The following is a 21,732-nucleotide window of genomic DNA, read 5'->3' on the forward strand; positions in this document are numbered from 1 at the left end:
CAGCACGTGTGTGAGGGATGGTGCCCCAGTCAGCTGAGGTGGGTGAGCTCTGTCCTGCAGCGCTGCTCACCCTCCACTGCATCTGCCCTGCATTTCCTGCAGCACGGAGCTGCTCCCAGTTTCTGTGGATCACACCTGGGCTATCCCAGCTTGCTGTGGAGGGGATCACTTCTGTCAGTACTGGGGTATGTATTCCTTCCCTTTCTCATGGGCTCACACCTCTTATTCCTTTCCCCCTGCCTCTCTCCATCATGTCAATCACCCCTTTGAGCATTGCTGCTGCTCTGCTCTGTCTGCAGAATCCCCCTGCAGAGTCTGAGAGGAGATCTCAGCCTCCTTTCACTGCAATCCCTGGGCACTGGGGTGCCCTCCTCTTCCTCCCACCCTCTGTATGGGCTGTAATGGTGAGCTCCTGAGCAAGGCAGTGAATGGTTAAATACTCCCTCCTGTGAGAGTGTGTGAGGTGGGGTCTGGTCCCCACTGGGTGAGCAGCTCAGCAAACCCATGGGAAGATGTCATCCCTGCACTTCACAGCCTGTAAAATAACCATGCACAAGGGAGCAAAACTCTGACTGAGGAAGGATGAAATCTATTTCTAGAGCCCCAACATGTCTATTGACTGCAATTATTTTTCAATCTCTGGCTTCTGTGGGCTGGACAGACCCAAGACAGGCAGTTATTGTGTCACCTCAAGCAATAGGTGTTTCTAATCATTTGAATTGTTCACTCAGCTGCCTTAAGCCTGCTCTGGAGAAATGTGACATTTTCCATTCTCAGGGCACTGCAATGTACAATGGCTCTGGGAATGGGCTGTATCAGCTGGTCTCATTCTGCAAGTGAGGGAAGGCAAAACTTCACTCCTCCCTCTTCCCAAACACCTGGGCAGCCCTCAGGGTGGGCAGAGGGGAAGTTGTCTGCAGCAGGGCAGGAACTGAGCAAGTGCAGAGGCTGTGACTGCAGCCCAGCAGCACTGACAGGAAATCTGGAATCTCCCTGGAATCTCCACAGCATCCCCTGTGGCCTGTGCAGAGTTTGTCTGACCCTGGAGATCCCCATCCTTGGCATACTGGGATGCAGTGCTATGAGGCAGAATGAGTGATGTGAACCCTTCCTGCCTTGTACTGCCTCCTGTGCTGTAACCATGACAATTCAGAGTGCAAAGACAGCTGTGGCTTGGTGGAAGGGTCTAAAGCAGAGCTCAGCCACCTGCTGGGAACCACTCACCCCTGGGCCACCTCCAGCAGCAGCAGCAGCTGCAGCAGCTCAGGGTTTGAGCAGGGCAGAAGTAGCAACAAAACCCAAAGATGCCATATTCACATCAGAAAGTGGCAACAACCCAGTGATAATCAGGAAGATTATTATTCCTGCATGGTTGGAAATCCACCTAGAAGAATGGAAAGTAAAACCATATCTGGTTACTCACTGAAATGGTATGTTTACACAAATTTCAACATCACTGATATCTCATGATTCCTTGGTGCTGGAGAAATAGTTGCCACTTGCCTTTTTTATGGAGTTAAGTGAAGCTTTCCAGAGCACCAAGTGCAGGCCAGCATCTGCTGTCTGTGGGTAGAGAAATTGTTTCAGCAGCTACAGGCTACAACATCTTGCTCTGTCCTTGTATTTAGGCACAGGAAAGGAATGAGGTCTGATTTTTAGTCCAGGACTGACTTTGGAGACACAGTAATACCCTGTTAAGGACATCTCTAATTCTGCTGTGTTATGCATTTCAGTGATTGCCATCAACCTGTTTGGTAAACCCTCATGCTGAAGGACCAGATAAATGGAAATATGGAGTTAGACACAAGGAGTGTGGCTTCAGAACCAGCCTCTCCACTGAAGAGTCCAGGGGAAGAAAAGATGGAGGTCACTTCTGAACTGAGCAGCTCAGACTGGCAGAGCAGGGACAGTGGGTTCTTTGAAAGAGGCATTAAAACAATGTTAAGCATCCGGAAATCAAAACGAATGAAGAAAGAGAGAGGGAAGGAAACTACTGGCACTTGGAATGCAAAAAGGCTTCTGCAAACACTCAGGAGCTATGAGGAGAACAAACCTACAATCTGTAATAGCATGGAGAAGGTTGGTGAAATATGTGAGCCCATTGAAGCAAAACCTCTTTCAGGTAAGACACAAAACCACCAGTGCCATTTTCCTGGGAGGATAAATGTAACATTAATTTACAGTGTGCAAGGCTTGGGCCCAACAGAGGTGCTAAAGAACTGGGCACCCCTTGCATGTTGGAGTGTCACCCAGCCCAGCCCAGGCAAGGCTCTGTCACTGAACATGCTGCTCTGTGGCCTCCCCTGCACTAGTTCAGCCATATCAGCAGCCAACCTCTCAGCCTGTCAGTGTGATATTGCCCATCACACGGATCAGTCCCCAAGCTGCTGAGCACAGTTTGGGAACTGCTGGTCTGACAATACCTACAAGTGCAGTGTGCTTTGCCTGCATTGCTGTCCTGGACAATTTCTGCTCTTCAGCTCTCAGACTGATGGTCCTCCAACTGTGCTCTGTAGGGTGCTGCAAGGCCTAGAGGGGAAGAAAGATGGTTTGGCTCTGATTTGGTTTGGAAGCTCCACTTTGGTTCCTAATCTTAGAGACTGCCTTGCAAAGAGAGTTCCACAGATATTTTGCACTCTCTGCATTGACTTTCCACCTGTCCTCACAACAGCAGTGTTGCAAGTATTTGATTTTGGTCTTCCTCAGGCTGGTTAATCTCATGTGTTTTGTCAGAATTTTATAGATAGGTCTCAGACAAATTATAACAATTCCCTTTAGCACAGCTTTCACCTTTCCCCAGGTGTGAGCAGACTGCAATGACTTTGATAATGGTTTGAGCACTGCTGTCCTCCACCTTCTCAAGGCAGAGGTGCTACAATGCATTCACGTGGAGATAGACTGAGGTGAAACATGACTTGGCCTTTCCTCAGCCTAAATTTCTAGAGATAAATTCTTGGTGTACTGCATGGGGTGCCACAGGGATCAGATGCATGGGCTGACACTGCCCCACTGCTGTAATATGCTCTACTGTGCTGGGAAGTGATTTACTGCTTTACATTGATACATTGTGAGCTTGGTAAGCTGGATCTGAGCCCATCTCATAAACTTGGCTAGTCTGATCTCCAAGGGTCAGAGATGAGGAGTGGCAGAAAATGTTATCACAAGCTTTCTGATCTCTTGAAATAAACGAGCTGAGAAATTGCATGAATAAGGCCCGTTCTCTGCCCAATAGCTTGTGTTTGGCCTGGACTAGAGCAGCTCTGTCAAAAACACATCCCATCCTGAGTTAATATGGCAAGTGATGGAGATTCCACCACGTGCACCATTAAGCTGCATAATAGCTAATTGCCTTTCAATTGTCTTCCTTCAACCACCAGCTGGCTGATCTTGTATTGCTGAATTAAAGATCCATTTAGCACCCAACATCACCTCCCTGAATAATTATCCTAGATGGTGATTAAATGGTGTTTTCTCACTTTGATAAACAGAACAGAATGTATTTCTCTAGTCTCTCACTGCAAGCATTTGTGTAAACACAGGTTTTATATTAATTTATCTAGAAGAGACTAAGTTAATTGGTAGAATTTCCCTCTTTTCTGAGTGCAGAAGCAACTGCAGCACCATGTAGGCACTCAAAGATCTATGTGTTGTGTAATGCATCAGTAGTTTGGTTATTTGGCATATTTCTGTCTTCATAAAAATACTCTTATGCTACAAAGATTACTTGGTACATATGGCATAAAACCTGTGTGCAGACAAGCCTAAGGACAGAAATTATGTGCTATGGACCAGTCCTTCTTGGAGCGCTCTCCAATTTTTCTGTATCATTTTGTATGTGTATGTCCCAGAAGCAGTGGTCACACATGCCTAAGGGACACCCTTTCTCCCTTCTCTTTAGTATTTTTCTTATGCCCACTGTCAGAGTGGGATCTCCTGTTCAAAGCATCTGTTAGGGAGATGGAGAGGGTGAGAGCTTCCTGAGGGGTCTCTCAAAAGCTAACAGCGCTCTTGGATCTCCTCAACACATGGCAAATACTTCTTATCTTACTGGCAAATAGGCAGTGCTTCTGGCATGAGCAAGACTTTACAAAACAGGTGGGAAACTCAGTAGACGTCAGCCACTTTGGGAGGAGCAGTATTGGGTGACTTCTCCCCAGCCAACACCAGCCCGTTGTGGCAGCGAGTGCCAAAAGCGAAGGAGGTAGAGAAACCCAAGTGAGACCTGAGTACCAGGAGCACCATAGATCCACAGGTTTAGATGCCCCTACAATGCCCACACCTCCCCAAACCACTGAGGGACAGCAGTGCTCAGCACTAGGGAAAAAACCATCACTGGTGTGAGGCAGTGCTTGGCACCTGACAGTGGGGCTTACAGACAGGAGCTCTCTCAGGGCCCTGGTATCTCTGAGGACATGCTTGTGGGTAGGCTGGGACACACATAACCATGGGGAGAGAGACCTGACCCAAGAGTTCAGGACACCCAAAGGGGTCTGTCCTGCTGTGCTCCCTCCCACTGCCCCAGCCAGAACCCTGGGCACTTCTCCTGCTCTCTTGGGCAGCACACTGAAATGCCCTTTCAGCCAGAGGTGCCTGAGCTGGGCTACCCCACAATGGCCAACACAGCAGCAGAGCTATGCTGAGCACAGTGGGATGCAGGGGAACAAGAACATTTATGCTAAAGGAAATCCTGCTGGTAAGGCATATCCTGAACCATTCCTGCTGCCAGTTCCACTTCATCTCCGCACCAGCAGAGGGACAGAGCCAGAGAGGCAGAGTTTGATGCATCCTGACACATCCACAGTGTCCCTCTGTACAGCCTCACCAGCCATTGCTTGAGGCCTTCCTGCAGAGCTATCAGCAGGTTTTTTGATATTCCTAACCAGCTGTTTAGGGATGTGGCTCAATTTGCAGTGATTGCTTTCCCACTGTTTTCCTCTCCTGTGTCCAAGAGGAGCTGGGGGGATCAGGGAGGCCCAGGGTCAGTCTCAGAGGCACTGCTGGGACCTGACTACTCTCCCTGTCAGGCATCTTGTCCTGCTACCAACCTGTCAATAGCCTAATGCCTGCTTTGTCCCAACCCCTTCCCCTTGTTTCTGCAGTAATGGAAATCAATGAACTTATTCAGAAAAGACAACTTTTGGAAGCATTTGCAAGTATCAAGCTAATGGAAGATGAGACCGTCTCTGAACGGGATTCTGAGAAATACAGAGATAACCCCCAGGAGCTTGTGCGGAAGTGCAGGGATGTGGATTTGCTTTATAACTCCATCACAAATGCAATCAAGTCCATAGTGGAGGAAACACTGGAGGATCCCACTTTACAGCATAGCATGCTGACCTCCATAGTGACTTTAATTCCCCTAGAAGAAGCAGCTCATTCCAGCACAGACAATGCTGCTCGTCCTGGCTCAGATTTGCTGGGCAGGCCCAGAAAGTGGAGGGAGCAATGGAGGGAAGCTGTCAACGAGAGTGCAAGAAAAAGAGTCCTGAAGGTACCCATGGCATCAAGGGAAGAAGAAACTACTTGGCTTGATCTCCACTTACATTTCCTCCAGGAACACCTGAAGGAAGATTTACTGAAAATCAAGTCATCAGTAAAAAAATGCTATCCAGAGGAGTACCAGGTGTGTGACACATATGTGGAAGCTTTTCACAGTGCCATTGCCTCACATTTGCAAGAACTCTCCCAGGGACCACTGGACTTCCACGAGCTCTACACCTTACTTAACTGGGTGGCCAACACCTACCACAGGTGAGCTGCTGTGTTTGCCACAATGCCTCTGCCTCCTCCAGGGAGCCATGGGGCTGTGGGGTACTCCAAAAGCACCAGGCCATTTTCAGTTTTCCAAGCAAGCAAGAGAGATGCAGTGACTATAGTGGAGCCAGATAACAAATCTGTTAATAGGTGGGGATAAAGGTCTGTGGATAAAGCACTTACTGCTTTTTACAGATCTACATCACCCCATTTTCCTCTCCCTCTCCCACTTGCTGCTCCCATGTACCAGGAAGCTCCTCCCTGCATTTGATAAACCTGGTCTGATAAACGTGCTCCTTTCTGCATATATTTTGCAAGATCCAACAGCTGTTCAGTGACTTTTCCAGGCACAGCCAGGGGCCTGTGGGGGATGTCTTCTTCCTGTTTAATTAAAATTGTGATACATTTGGAAACGGGCCACATTAACCCTCATGCATGGGGTCGAAGTCCTCTAAAAGAGGAGTCAAGACATCATCGAGGTAATTAGACACATGAAAAAAAAGGCTCTGTCTCAGATGTGTCTGTTGGTTGAACGGGAGGGGTTTAAGACCTAGCTCCTTGCAGTTCAGGGGTCTGGAAAATAAGCATGGGGAAACAGTTCTGTCAAAGCAAAGTTGTGTCTGTCCTGGTAGCTGGCCTCCAGGTATGGTCTGAACCAGATGTTCAAGGAAGGGAGAAACACAAACCCATTGGCAGCCCTCAAATAAAACAAAGGAGTGAAGGCAGGAGTATCAGCACTGAGCCAAACAGTGGGTCAGAATGGTCAGAAAGGAGGCAGTGACAGAGCAGGGCAAGCAGCAGCACACTGTTGCCCAGAACACCCCTAGCCTGGGGTGGCTTTTGGGTAAGAAACGTTTCATTTGCAGGTGGTCTTTGTTTTGAACAGCCCTCAAGAGGTTTCTTCTGTAAACTTAACCCAGTTGCTCTTAAAAGCCCACCTAGAACATGGTGACCATAATGATGAATGTTATCCCCTCAGCATCACAAATCCCTGCAGATCCCATCTGAAGGGAAATTCCTGCATGGCCTCACGCTGGCATTGCAGGAGAGAAAGGGAAAAAATGAGCTTCAGCAGCCAGGTTCTGTACCAAAGAAAAGTGCCCCTGCCATATTTCTCTAAATTGCTGTGAAAGGGTTTATTGAGAGTTTGCAGTTGTTTTGGGCACTGTTTGCAATCACCTGGCTGTTCTGGGCTATTTCCATATGATTTTCCCATTCAAAGAAAACTTCATTGTCTCTTGGAATAAATAATCAAAAAGGAAGAGATTGACTGACCCAAACTCAATTCAAACTCCAATTCAAATAAATGATGAAAAAAAACAAAAAAAAGGGGGTGGGAGAAGTAGGAATAGGCCCCTTGAGTACATATTTGTCCTTTCAGTTGTGGTGGAGAGTCCATATTTAAATCTGTGTTCTCCTTTAAAAGGAAAAGCAGGCTCTGGCAGCAGCTGGGTTGTGCAATGCTCCATGTGTGGAGATGTTCCTCTCTGGGAAATCTGAACCACGACCATGGAACCATTGACTCCAGGACACTACCAGCAGGCTGAACTTATTTTCTGCTGAGCAGTCACTCTGCAGCAGCCTGACCTTGTACATTACAGTTCTCACTAGTGTCTGAACCCAGCTGTGGGCACAGTGCTGGTGTGGCAATGGGAACCCTTTTTGGTGGCTGAGCAAATGTGCAGGCTGTGTGAAGGACATTGCAGACGTGTTCCTCAATTAACAAGATGACAGCTCAAAACTTAGGCCCCACCTTCATCAAGGGCATGAATATTTTCTTCTTTCTCATTTCCACCTTCACTGCCCTGCAAGATGCAGTGCCTCCACAGTCTGTGGCAGGTTGCAGGAGCAGCACATTCAATTGTGCAGGCTAATAACATTTTTCCTGCCCCAGAGAGAGGAACACAGGCACTCCCTCCCTTCCCCTGCTTCTGTGCTAATCAGCTGGCCTGATTACATGTCAGTTCGGAGGAAAGTGAGCAGCAAAGTCTGGTGTCAGCTGAGCCCTCTTTGGAGTCAGACTCTGTAGCTGCACGTCCACCCACCTCTTCCATCTGCAGGGGAACATGGCTCATGTCCCAGGCATGGCAGTGCCCTCCAGGTCCTGCTCTGCCACCTCCCCTGGATCAGGATAGTGCACAGGGACAAACACAGGCTGCCATGAGCTGTGACATGACACTGCAGGGGAGGCAGGAGATGGGCAAACTCCAGAGCAATGCACTACTACAGGAATTACCCTGAAAGGCATTTTGCAAGCTTCTAGTCAAATGAGTCAGCTTCACGTTGTTTATTTTAAAAAGTAAATTCTCATAGCACTTTTCATGTCCAAACAATTCAGAAGTCTCATGATTTCTGAAGTGGGCTGGAACCTTAGATCATTTTGGGTTTGAATAATTAGGATTTTGAATAGAAAGGAAAGATTTTCTTGTTAAACCTTGAAAACAAGTGGCACAATTTAAGCTTTAAGTATATTTCTCATGGCTTAGTAATTATGTAGCTCATGCTGCATGAATATTCTATCAGTTTATTCACACTCTGAGGCATTACAATTTTTCATTTGATTTTTTCCAGTGAATTCTTTCTGGGTCATCCTGAGCTCAAACCAGAGGTTAAGACAGAAAACCTGTCCTTGCTGTTAACACCAGCTGATTGGGATAAACTGAAAAATGACTACATTGCTTCTGCAAAGGTGAGAGTTTTGACCTAGTCCCCACATACCCCCCAGGGAAGGTATAGGAGCCCCAAACTCCCAGACAGAGGTCTTGGATGACTACATTGTGATTTCCAGCCCCACCAGGTGCTGAGTCCTACTGGCCCCACACAGAGTGGCCTGTACTCTCAAGCAAAAAACTCCTGAATACCCCCTTGGGGACCCAAGCAGAGCCAACAGGACTGGACCAGACCCACTCAGTATGGCAGACATCTATGAAAGGTCATTGCTGGGCTTCAGCAGATTGTACTTTGCATTGCAAAGTCAGGGGCTAAGGCATTCTAGCAGCTACTGCCCCTGTGTGGGATCTCCTCCAGCCCAGCTGAGGTGTGCTACTGGCAGACTTTGGCATCCCCGCCAGAGAACACACTCATGCTTTGTGTCCTCTAATGAAGCCTCTTCCCCCTTTGTCTTTCTGCAGTCCTTGTCTGGCAGCCTGTGTAAGACTTTTCTGGGTCTTTGCTGGGCTCAGACATTTTGTTGCAAATCATTTCTGAACCAGGGCACAGCTCAAGGTGAGCTCAATGTACCCAGCTGAATAAAATCAGTATTGCTCCACCGTGCTGGTGAAAGATCACTTTTGTTTCACCAGCAACAAGATTGATTTATCAGCCAGGGCTGAACAGTGCTGCTGCTTACCTGAGTGGCTGTACCCTGGAAAGGACTGGTTTGACCTTTAATTCTGACCTGGTGCATTCCATGGGCTGGAGGACTTGGCAATCAAACAAACAGCTGATCCACTGTTTCCCTGCCAGGAGAACGACTCTCCTTGGATTTGGGAGTACCTTGCACACACAGAGCACAGTTCCTGATTTCTCCTGAGGTCTGGAGAAAGGCCTGTGACTCTGCTCACCTTTCCATGCCCTGCGTGCTGATGGAGCAAAATGCAGCGAGGTGCTGCACTTGTGTTTGCTTCATTATCCTGAGCTGCATGTTTCCTTCCTATGTTTAACATTTAGGAGAAAATCAAAAGTTGTTTTGGAAACATCCTGAGACTAGAGGTCACGGAGAAGTGGGAGAAGGAAGTTCATTTAGAAGAGAAGGAAAACCTCTACCACGCCTCAGTCTCTTTTGATATTCAAACGGTATTGAATTAGCTGGGGGAAAGCGGGAGGATGGGGGGGAGGTGTCTCTGTGGCTCCAGGGAAACCGGATCGTTTCCTTCTGGGGTGGAGGTACCGCCTCCTGCGATAATTTATGTAAGTCACACACTGGCAGAATACATTAGAGCAGAAAATGCCGTTTATTACAACTTTTAGCTCTCCTGCTTGCCTTCTAGCTGCAAATTAAACCTGCTGTCAATTGTGTCAGCAACATAATAGGCAACTGATTTTAAAGTCCCTAAACCTCTTTGATTAGGAAGAAGAAAGAGAATTGGAAAAAAGGTGGAAAGAAAAGATTTCTTTGAAAAAACCTTTGGCTTAAAGGGCAACTTTGTCCCAGGGCTGTGGAAGCTGGGGAAAGGCTGTAGGCAGTGACAGCCACTCCAATTTAAACAGTACAAAAAACAAAAGCCCCTACTAGCTTAGGGACTACAGGGTAATAAAGGCAGGAGGGGTTTGGATTAATTCTCATCACTCAATTGGTTGAGTCACTTCAATTAAATAATACTAACAGAAAAAGAGAGGGAGAGAGAAAGAAAGAAAATCAAAGAGTTTTGCCCGTTGATGTGATTCTTTTTCCATAGAGGAATATGACACATTATGTGATCACAGGGAAGGCAGGTCTGAAATGATTTAGCAGGTGGATAGGAGGCCATGGGAAGTACCAGAGTAGGACTGCAACACACCTCAGTCCAGAAGTGCAGCTGAGGTTCTGGGAATGGGAATCTGGGAGGAGTTCCAGTGCAAACAGGAGTTCGGGGTGATGCCTGACCCTCTGTGCTGCCCTGGGATCACTCCTGAGAAGGGGGCTCGTGTGGGCCCTCAGGGATGGGGCTTATAGTCACCCTTATCATGGGGTCATACACGGGGACAGCTCAGCTCCCCTTGGGCTTAGGGTTGGGGGAATTCCAGCAATTTCCCCCAAAGGAGGAGGATGACACCAGGACCCCCCAGAGCTGCAGCCAACATTGCCTTTAACTCACACTCAGACAGCAGAAGGGCATGAAGCCATTAGGGGTGAATGATGACATCACAAATCATTTGGTGCTTCTTGGCCCATTCTGTATGATAATTTTTAAAACTGCCAGAGATTAATGAAAACCTCCTGGCAACAAGTTGGCTGTTTGCCCTTTGCTAGGTGAGCCATTCTTACTGACTAAAGCTCCATGAGATTCTTGGGAAGGATGTTTCACCAATGCTTGTCCCACTCACTGGAGTTTCTTCCTTCCCTTTTCTAGATCATTGGGGAGCATGTGAAGTCATCTGGAGCTATCAGTGGAGGCCTGGAAACAAAAATGCTTGAGTTGTGCATGGCAGAGCTGCTTGAATTCATACCAAGGTCATCACTGCTCTGGGCAGTACTTTCTTTCTAAATGAGTCCCACACTGGTAAAAAAACAGGGAAGAGGTCCAGGCACTGGCACTGAGCAGGTACAAGGCTGCTCCTGGGAGAATGAGAGATCACAGTGAACCCAGTAAAAAGCAAGCTGCAAAACAACTTGGAGGGAGTCATAAACAGACCCAGATGGGACTCTGTGAGTCCAAAAATCTAATATCAAAGGTCTGGGAAATAGCTGCTACCTAGAAAGGGATGGGATCACTGCAGTCCCATCCACCCAGGACTTTTGTGACATTGGACACTGATCACTTGCAGCTTCAGTCATGAGCAAGCAGTGTTTATGGACCCCTCAGAACAAAAGCCTGTTTGCCCAAAAGGGTATCCTGGGATGAGTCCTGCTGAGTGGTTTTCTGTGGCTGTGGGCATAAAAAAGGGCTGATGAGACCCTCTCTGTATACCCTAGCAAAACACACAGCTGGGCTGCCTCCCAAGTCCCTTAAAATCTACCCAGTGTCCAAAGGAAATTGCTGAAATAATGTTTTGTTCTTTTTTTTCTTTGTTCTTCTTTTCCCTTTTCTTTATTCTCTTTTTTATTTTTTCCTCATTTTTTCCCCTTTCCTTTATTTTTAATTTTTTTTAAAATTTTAAACAAAAAACTGTGTAAAATGCAAGCTGGAGCAGCCAGGGCTCTCAGATTAAGAGAACACTGGAACTTAAGCTTTTATTCAAACAAACCTGAGTTGCAAGTGGCTGGGGCCAGCTCAAGCAGGTTCCTTTACCCTGACAAAGAATGGGACCACCAGGCAAAGCCTGCCTGAGCACAGAGCCTCCTGCCTTCAGCATGGATCTGGCTGTGAAACAGCTGTCAACCCCATGAAATTGGTGCTACAAAAAAAAATCCAACTACCTAAAAACCATAGTGAGGTTTTGGGGGGAGGGAAGGTAGGTGTGCTGCCTTATTCCTAATACATCTTCTGTTATAAAATCAGCCCTCTGTTCTCAAAAGGCACATAATATATTGCCCCAAAAGCCAGAAAAATGAAAGCTCAGACTTATAAGCCTGTGTACCACACCTGCAATTAAACCCTCAGCATGAGGAAAAGTCAGAGATTTGGCCTCCCAACATCCCTGGCATCTCTCCAAAAGTGCTGCGTACCTGCTCAAGCAAGCACATCCTAAACCCACAATTATCTGCCTTCTATTCCCTCCACTGCACACACTTGTTATGACAGCTGGAAAAAACTTGTCTGCATACAGAGGGGACAGGTTGGGCCAGCCACAGGTGTCTCCTGACGCCACCATGTACGCAGAAGATGGGGCATTCTCAGTGCCCCACTGTTAGTGATGCCTGGCTGTATTTTCCTACAGGTTTGAGCAGGAGTTCATGGCGTGGAGCACTGCCCAGGACAGCCCCAGCTTTGTGCCCCACCTTGTTGCCTACATCAACAGCTTCCATGACCTGGTGTAAGTCTGCTCCCCCCAAGCCACTGGGGTTTCTGGGGTCTGGGGGGTGGCAGGATCTGGAAAGGAAAGACCAAGCTCTCCTTGAGGTGCCCTGATGAGTGCTCAGTCTCCAGCCCTTCTAATCTCACAGGAGGATTTCCCCCAAGGGATGCAAATAAAAGCCACAAGGGTGAAGAGACAGAAATATGGATGGATGTAGTGCTTGCAAGAGAGTTTTGAACTCATTTTCTGAGCATCTTTTTTATTCTCAGGGGAGGTTTTTTTTCCTTTATGTTTTATTCTGGAGGTTAGCAGAATAAACTCAGAAACATGGCCTCAGGGCTGCCTTTGGCACTGGGCTGGAGGAGATTCCATGAAAGCATTCAACCCAAAAATAAATGCCTGCCATTGCTGCTGGCATCTGGAACTTCCAGGGCTTTGCATGAATTAGTTACTTCAAGCCACATGTTGGAAAGTGCCTCTAAAGAACAGGTATCCTCAGGCTGACTGTCAAAGATCCAGCACTCACCCCATAAGTAGCATGGTGCAGTGATTGCATGTCCCAAGATCTGGTCCATCAGCCCCGTGCTGAGGTCCGGGTGCTCATCAGCATCTGGGGACATCTTTGCCATGCAGATGTGATGCTTTCGTTTGTCAGGCCAGTAAAACACCACAGAATTAGTGCGTGGGCTCGGGCCACCTGAAAGATCGGGGTGTGATTTCCAGCCCCTGCTGCTGCACCGCTCCGGCAGGGATGCACATGCCAAGAATTACTCGGGGGATGGAGGGGATTTCGTGCTGTGTCTCGCAGGAGCCGACGGCTCCAGCCGCAGCAGCACTACCGCCAGCACGTCTCTAGATGGCACGGTCTCTCCAGCAATGCTCACCTCGCCGAGGAAATGGCTTTCCCTGCCTCCTGCTGCCCCGGCGGGACAGTGCTGCCCCTTCCCTGCTGGGCAATGGAGAGCGGCTGAAGGGAGACGCCAGCCCCAGGCAGGGAGCTGGCAGTGTTTGGGGGATGGGTTTATTCCCGAGTCAATTAAACATTCATCAGCCTGGGGTGATGACTTGTGGGGCAGAGGTAGGTGTCCTAACAGCACGACTTTTTTGGATGCTGGACCCAGACTCCAGGTGTTTAACCGGAGTTACAGTCCTGAACTCCAGCCTGGGATGACAGGGATGGTGTTGGGTGCCTTGTAGTCCTGCCAGGGCAGCCTCAGACATATAAATCCGGGCAGTGACAGGAACCTGCTGTTCTCTGTGGTTACAGCAGTGGATGTGGCACATCCAGGGATGCTCAGGCATCACAGGTGATGCCTTTTTTTTTGTGGTGGTGCTGCCTCAGTTCCCCTCCTCACCAACACTGAGCATGTTACAGTGGGACAGGGATGGAAAGTGAGAAGAAAGCCAGGAGGTCACAATGCCCCTAAAGCACACACATACACACACACAAAGAATTTCATTAACCTCTCAGAATTTTCTTTCTCATAAGGTGAAACATTGCAGAAGTATGCACTGTCCTTAGGAAATTCCACAGGTTTCCATCCCTGTAGTTACCATCCCTGCTGATGCTGATAGACATCGTGTGGAGTGAATCAGGCTCTGGGGGACACAGGGCCAGCAGATTTCCCTTCTCTGGCTTTATTATTTACTTTTTGCCCACAGCCCTCAGTTCTCTCCCAGGTACCTGGAAATCATTTTGCAGAGATGTTGCTCAAGTGAAAAAGCAACTGGCCTATGCAACTGCTCTGCATGGCTGCACTGTCACTGCACCTGATGAGGAAATCTGAGGGGATTTTTCACCACAGTTACTCATCTATGATTAATTTTCAGTGAACAGGATTGTGCAAAAAGAGCCATTACTTTGACTCAGTAAGTGTTTCCAAGAGGAAGTAATAGAAACACAAGTTTATTTAAAAATTATATCCAACATGCCAATCCAGATAACATGCTTAGGGCCATGTAATAGTTTACATTTTAACCTTAACTCATTGGTGATCTCTGTCTCTCTGTAGGTCAGGGTTGGAAACAGCGTTTAAAGTCAATACTGAGGAACTGCAGAAGATTTTGGCAGCTCTGACAAGGAACTTCACAAATATTTTTTTAACAAAATTAAGAACAAAAACACAGGTAAGAAGATCTTGGCCACATTATTTCCTTATTATAAGGGTTATGTGCAGCAGCTGAGGGTCATTGCCCTTCCCTTGTCTCACCAGCTAAACCTCATTTTGCAGCACATGACATTATGGTCCCTCCAAAATGTATTTAACACCTGTGGAAATCCCCCTTAAAAAGCAACACTTCCAGCATCCTGGGAATTTTTTTTCTAGGAACAATGATACATTTTTCAAGCTGTTAATAGCAATCAAAAGAAAAGGATATTTAGCAGCTTCCAGTCTCAGGCAAAGCAGTGGGGAAAATTTTATCTGAAGTGAAGCACGGGAGAGGCCAGCTGAACACCACCATTGGGACACTTTTCCTTCTATCAAATAATTTGGATTTTTCAGGACTTTGACTTACTGATTCATAGATCTACCATCACAGTCTGTCAGAAACCTCTTCAGATAGGACAGAATTCATTCCGGTAGGGGTGATTTTTCCAGGCTGTTCCCATGGTGACAAAAGACTGATTGTTCCAGAATGAGAATGCTAAAGGTCTTGTATCAAGTGATAAAACTCTGATAAAATTTGACTTGTATTAGGAGGTCTAAAAGGCAATGTTCTGCAGTGAAGTTTGTGCTTCTCAGGTGCTGTAGATGAACCTTTCTGCTCTCAGCCACTTGGGGTCTGCTAGCTCCAGCTGGTATTATAGAAGAGATGGGGGAAATCAAGCCTTTGGTCCCACCCCTTTTCACTTATTCTAATTCACTTTCTAAATCCCCAAACATAACTTCCAGAAACTAGGACAGTCATGGAATTTCTCCAACCTAAGCCAAGCCCTCCTGGCCAAGGGGACTTTCCAGTGACTGCTGATCTTGTTTTGGAGCCTAAGCAGCAGACGAGGAAAGGCCCCAAGCCAAGGCATTGAGCAAGAGAGCTGAAATGTCGTGAGAACTGAGAGAGACTGAATCAAAGCATTTCTAAACAGCTCTCAGGCAGGCTGGGAGCACAGCAAGGGGGGAGATAATTGGGAAGGAGACTGCCAGGAGTTTAAAGACAGAGATCATGAGAGCTGGGAAGAGAAAAAGGAACATGCCAGAGAAAGGATATTTTGCATTTGGCCTTTAGGGAAGGTCTTCCAGGCGCCAGAAGTCTTTAGCAGATATTGCTGTTTCTGTATGAAGATACATTAGCTCTAGGGACCCAACAAAAGAAAATAACCTGTTAAGGACACTTGGTCAGAGTACCTTGTACCCAGGACAGATGGGAAACAGTGACATCAGTCCCATGTCGTCCCTAACCATGAGGCATAAAGCTGGAGATGCTCCCAGCTGCCATTCCCCCCACCACCACATCTGAGCAAGGAGCAGAAGGAAAATCCCAGCAAGACTTCATGCAGGTCTGCAGGAGTACAGAGAGCCTCCTGGAAGGACTGTGAACACAAAGAGCTTGATTTCCTTATGGAAAATGCTGTAGATGTGATGGGTTACTGAGCTAATTTCCAAGAGATTCACTACTAACTGAATTTTTGTTTCCATGTAACACTGGCATATATGGTTGCCCACCACAGCCCGTTCTAGTCATGCCTGAGTTGCTTGTGATTAACATTCTCATCTCTTTCTTCCCCAATACATTAAAGAAACAAAAGTTATTTACCTAAAGAAATAAAGTTGGTGGATCAGAAGGTGGCACAGAGCAAGAAAATGAGGTATCCTAAATAAGCCTTTAATGCCAAAACATCTCCTGCTCAGGGTGTGATGCTTCTCCTCTCTGCACTGGGATGCCTACCCAGGAAGGGGAGACAAGGGTGTGAATTGCCTGGGGTGGAGAGAGAAACCCAGCCTGCTCCTCGTGTGCCTTCATGCAGAGGGGGTGCTCTGTGCTTTCAGTTCAAGCCTAGATCAGGTCTATAGCTGGGTGCCTTCAGCTAGGGCATCATCAGCTACTCTGAACATACCTGTGCCATCAGCGAGTTGGTCTTTTTTCAGCCACTCCTTAAGAAAATCCTGACCAAGAACTGGATTTTGGCGACGGAAAGGCCGGACTCTCTGGCGTCGGCAGTCTCGCAGTTCTCCGAGCACCTGCAGCACATGAGGGATCCCCTAGGGCAGGTAGGCAGCCAGTCCCACACCTGGGCACAGGAATGCTGAGGGGCCACACCATCATTTTCAGGCTGTGGTGAGACCTGCAGACTCCTCTGCAACAGTGGTTGCTCTTTATAACTCTGGGGGCTGCAGGTATGAGTGAGTGTGTGCTGATGCTGTGCTGCCTTCCTGTACCTCCTCCATGCCCTCAGGTGCTGCCAAAGACCTGAGGGCTTTCCCTGCCCTCTCTCACTGCCTTGGTCTTGAATGGACAAAAAACCCCATGAGGTTTGCTTCTTTTTAACCAGGACCTTCTACATGAAGTTCATAAATACGTGGTCAAGGAATATGTCACACAGATCATCAAACCCAGATGGAAAATGAACATGGACACATGTCAGCAAGTGAGCAGAAAGATGAGCCAGGAAGCTGCAATCATTCACAATGCACTCATTGATCAGGTATGGGAGTTGTCTCCTGGCATCCCCTGGGTGCCCCACTCCCAGAGGTGCAGTTTTCCCACTTGGCTTCACAGAGACCAGGCAGAGAACACCTCTTGAGGAGGACAAGCCACAAGAAACATAGAAGTGCTGAAAAGAGTGAGCAGGATGGTTACTGCAGGTTCATGGTGTGGGTTTCCAGCCTGGCAGCTTCTCTTCATGGGCAGCTTGTGCATGTTCAGCCAGCAGCTCTCTGATGGCAGCACCTGGTGTTTTAATGAGTTCCCAGGGAGCTCTGCATAGGGTGGTTCATGTGCTCATGGTTCATCACACTCACCCTATGGGAGCTTCTTCCTGGGCCTGTTCCCTCAGACCATGGGATGCACTTTGTCACCAAAGGATGCCTGCCCTGGATACAGCTCATGGAGTTGAGTCCCATGAGAAGTTCCACCTGGGTACACAGTCCCTGTACAGCAGGGTGTGTGGAGAAAATGGTGGCAGTCTGAGTGTTTTGTGACTGGACAACTGTTACAACCCAACCATGAAGGTGGGGTAACTGAGGTTCCCATTAATAAATCCCAGATTAGAGAGGCACAATACTGAATGACTGGTGTGAGATAGATAGATAGATAGATAGATAGATAGATAGATAGATAGATAGATAGATAGATAGATGTGTGTGTGTGTGTATATGGCTGGTTTATTTTAAAACAATTTGATAACAATGGAAAGGAGGTATGTAGACATTTTGGTTATTACCTATAGTAATATAACATTATAAAAGTATAAAAATATCACTAAAAATATATAAGGAAAAGAAAGAAAGGATAAAAGCAGATAGCAGAGAGAAAGGTATCACCACCTGTAGATCTAGCAACAAGACTTGATTGTTGCAGTTTAGGGGTCTCTTGGTCAAAACAATGATTGCAGTTGGTTGAGTCATTAACCTTTAGCATCTCCATCTCTCACAGCAACAGTCTGGGATTTTCAGGGAAATCAAAGTTGAATTAATTGGATTTTATGGAAAGTCAGGCATCCAGGGCACTAAATCCCATCTCAGAAATGAGGCACATGAAACTATCAGGCAGCAGGAGGTGAAGTCTCTGGCAACCACTACCATGCTGGACCACAGCCACAATGCCCTGCTCAGGGTCTGGCTTGCTTGGGTGCTCATGGGAATCAGGAAGTGCAGGGTCAGGTCTGGGAGAGCCCCCAGGGGTGCCCTGCCATTGCCACCCAGCACCCTGCTGCCTGCCTGAGGCAGCCTGTCCTGCCTGCACCAGTCCTGGTCACTCCAGTACATCCCACTGCCGCGCTCTCCCCGCAGGGAAAAAGGCATTTAGCAGATGCTGCTGTCCCTGATGTCCCCGTGTGATTCTTTGCTCACAGGGCTCCAAAGCTGACTGGCTCCTCCCTGTCATATATCACATTGCCAGTATCACTGGGGAGAAGAAAAAAGACAAGATCAAGGCATATGTCAAGGAGCTGTGCCAGGACTATCCAGATATCAGGTATGTGAACTGGCAGATCCCAGAACTGTTGGGCTCCATCCCAAACACCACCAGCTCTTCAGCTTCTCTCTGTGGGTAGCCACACATTAGAGATCAGGATGCCAGCAACAGTGAGAATCCCAACTTAGTTTTCTCTCTTTATGGCTGCATACTTTTTATTTTTTCCCCTGTGTGCTGTATCATATAATGCACACAAATTTCCTTCAAAGCCTTTTCATTTTAGAATGGAATGGAATGGAATAGAATAGAATAGAACTATTTCAGTCTATTAGGAAGGGACTTGTGTCGCAGACATCTTTTCATGAAAATCCTTTCCTTGGGATTTTTTTCCTCCTGAGAAGCTGTGAGGCCTCAGGGACAAAATGTAAATAATGGTTGTCTGCTGCTGTGGAATGCAACAGGTGCATCTGTGATTGGTCTCATGTGCTTGTTTGTAATTAATGGCCAATCACGGCACAGCTGGCTCTCTCTCTCTGTCTGAGCCACAAACCTTTGTTATTCATTCTTTTCTATTCTTAGCCTAGCCTTCTGATGAGAAATTTTTCTTCTATTCTTTTAGTATAGTGTAATATATATCATAAAATAATAAATCAAGCCTTCTGAAACATGAAGTCAAATCCTCATCTCTTCCCTCATCTGAAAACCCCTGTGAACACCATCACAGACTTGCAGTGATAATCCAGTCCAACTTCCTGATCACTTCAGGCCTGACCAAAAGTTAATGTATTGCATTATTAAAGGCCTGTTAATGTAAATTATCCAAATGCCTCTTGAGCACTGACAGGCCTGGGGCATCAACTACCTCTCTAGGAAGCCTGCTCCAGCACCTCATTTAGAAAATGCTTCCTAATGTCAAGTCTAGAACTCCCCTGAAACAGTTTTGAACCATCCCCATGCATTCTATCACTGAATTCCATTTTATTGCTGTAAATGAACCTTATTTCACAGTGAAGCTCCAGTTTGCTTTCTCCTGCATCACCGGTATCAGCCCTGTTTGCCAATTTGCAGGCTCCAGATTTGGAGCAAACAGTTTGTCTCCTGTTGCCAGGCCTAGACCTCAAAGTGTGGCAGCCATTGACACAGTTCAGCTGCAATTTCTGAAACGGCCTCAACACAACCATTAAATTTTGGAATAAATTACAAATTCTTTCTTTTGTACTTTCCATTTTCTGTTCCAAGGCTGCATCTGGAAAATTTAAAACTCCTGGAAAAGTAAAGAAAGTTACTAACTCTGTGCATGGCTAAGCAGCTGAAAATCAGAAGTTACCTTCTCTTCTACAGCTCTTCTTTCAACCACTGAGAATGAATATCAGTAGTACAGACTGCAATAAATTCCATTTCATCAGAGTAATTTCAGGAAAAAAACAACCACAACAAAAAGCGCCAAAAGTTTCAGCACTGAAAATCAAAATAATCAAAATACTCCATAAGATTTAACTAATTGCCAGGATATTGTAGTGGACCCTCAAATATTGAGGAAAAATATCACATTAAATATATTCACCTCTCCCCAAAACTGAGGCTCAAATTTTTTCATAACTAGATTTAACTTGGGTGGTTCAGGTATTCTTCAGAACTTATCTGTGTGGGGGAATTCAAGACACGGACATGTAAAGGAACAATTGTTCCTGAGCAATTTCCTAGGTGATCATACCCATCTTACAAAAATGATAGGTACAAACAAAAAAACAAACAAAACCAAACAAATAAATAAACCCCAATAAGGGTTTAATCCCAGTGGCCAGTCTAAGCTGAAAGAGGTAGTGCCTGTTCTGGGAAGTATGGGGGAGGTAAATAATGGCTAGTCATCAATGACAGTTATTTGAAAACAAATTTCCAGTCAGAAAAGCCATTTACAAGGCTGTGATTTGTGCTACTTTTTCATCATTAGCTTCACACCCAAGCCAGGTTTTAAGGCTTGTCCTCTTGGTTTATTTAATTTCTGCTTTTCCATTATTGAGTAACATTATTTTAACAATGAAGTTCGGAAAATGAGGCGGAACCTGCTGGACCTGCATTGCTTCCTGTTCAGGTCCCTGTTAATTTTTCCCCTGAGTTCTCAGAGACATTGCTGAATTTGTATACACAGAGATTACTGGAACAGGGTATGTTTCCAAATTGGCTTTCCAGCTCTAATCTAATTAGTGTCTATCAGCTTCCTAAATATTAGCCCTTCATTACTCATCTCAAAATAATCATTACACAAAAGGTCCACAGCCACTCTGGGAAACATGCAAAGGGCATCACGGATGTGGAGACAGAGGAGGAAATTCCCTGCAGCACCAGCAGCAGGAGGCTGTCCCACCAGTGTGGTGTGGCAGGAGCTGCTGCTCGCTGGTTTGGTACCTCCAGAGGCTGCAGACTCCCATCCTGGTGGCTCCTCCAGTGTGGTGAGGGGTCAGTCCCTGGCACTTTGCTATAGCCTTGCTCTGTCTCCAGCACAGCTGTTTGTTGCTCACAACAACCAACTTGCTCTGTGCTGGTTTTGCTGGCCAGATCTGAGCCAGGTCTTGTTTGGTTTCTGCAGGAAGGAGCACATCCTGGCTATCCTGGCGCTCCGGGGGCTGGGGCGCACCAGGAAAGCGGCGATTTTGCGTCAAGTGTGCCAAGCTCAGGAGAGCTCCGACGGAGGGAAGGGCGGCACACTCTTCGCTGAAATTGATGTTCCAGTAATCTGCAGCTGCTTCTAACACAGGACAAAGCCAGCATCCTGCCTCCTCCTACACTGCCTCTACACATGATCCAAAATCTGCAAACCCACCTTGCTCCTCTGCAAACCCAAATTTTTGACTGCTGTGGAGAAAGGAGCAGTTTCCTGAACTCGCTACGCTGAGTTCAGAACCCAAAGACAACAAAGGCACCAAGACATCAACCTCCTGTAAGAGCTCCTGGGCAGCAGCTCCAGCCCAGGCACGGTGTCCACCTCATGTTCCATATGGCTTCTATTGCTAGGATGCTGCTCCACTGTTTGGTACAAGATTAAATATAATTTCAAAGAACAGGAGAAAACTCAAAGCAGTTCACTCAGAGCTATATTAAGGCCTCAGCCCTATATTAAGACTTGGACTGTGCTCTGCATAATTATACAGCAGCAGAACAAGAGCCTCCCTCATAATTAGTGCCCATGAGCAACCGAGGGGCAGAGCTTGGGCAGGGATGTGGTAGGAGCCAAGTTTTATTTCCTTCCTCACAAACCAGCTGGCTGAGCTGGCGTGACACAAGTCATGACGTTGTGACCTGAGGCCAGAA

At 46.9% G+C, this 21,732-nt stretch overlaps 1 protein-coding gene across 1 annotated transcript; it reads left to right on the plus strand.

Annotated features, from left to right (window-relative positions):
- Positions 1 to 1,791: 1,791 nt before the first annotated feature.
- On the plus strand, positions 1,792 to 21,173 carry EXOC3L4 (exocyst complex component 3 like 4). Its single transcript, XM_066552870.1, has 11 exons — positions 1,792 to 2,122; positions 5,100 to 5,751; positions 8,326 to 8,443; positions 9,424 to 9,549; positions 10,806 to 10,906; positions 12,274 to 12,369; positions 14,364 to 14,478; positions 16,437 to 16,559; positions 16,841 to 16,993; positions 18,362 to 18,483; positions 21,011 to 21,173. The coding sequence occupies exons 1-11, from the start codon at positions 1,792 to 1,794 to the stop codon at positions 21,171 to 21,173; spliced, it is 2,100 nt and encodes a 699-aa protein (XP_066408967.1).
- The last annotated feature ends 559 nt before the right edge of the window (positions 21,174 to 21,732 follow it).

Source organism: Molothrus aeneus, chromosome 6, assembly GCF_037042795.1.
Source record: "Molothrus aeneus isolate 106 chromosome 6, BPBGC_Maene_1.0, whole genome shotgun sequence".
Classification (NCBI taxonomy): Eukaryota; Metazoa; Chordata; class Aves; order Passeriformes; family Icteridae; genus Molothrus; species Molothrus aeneus.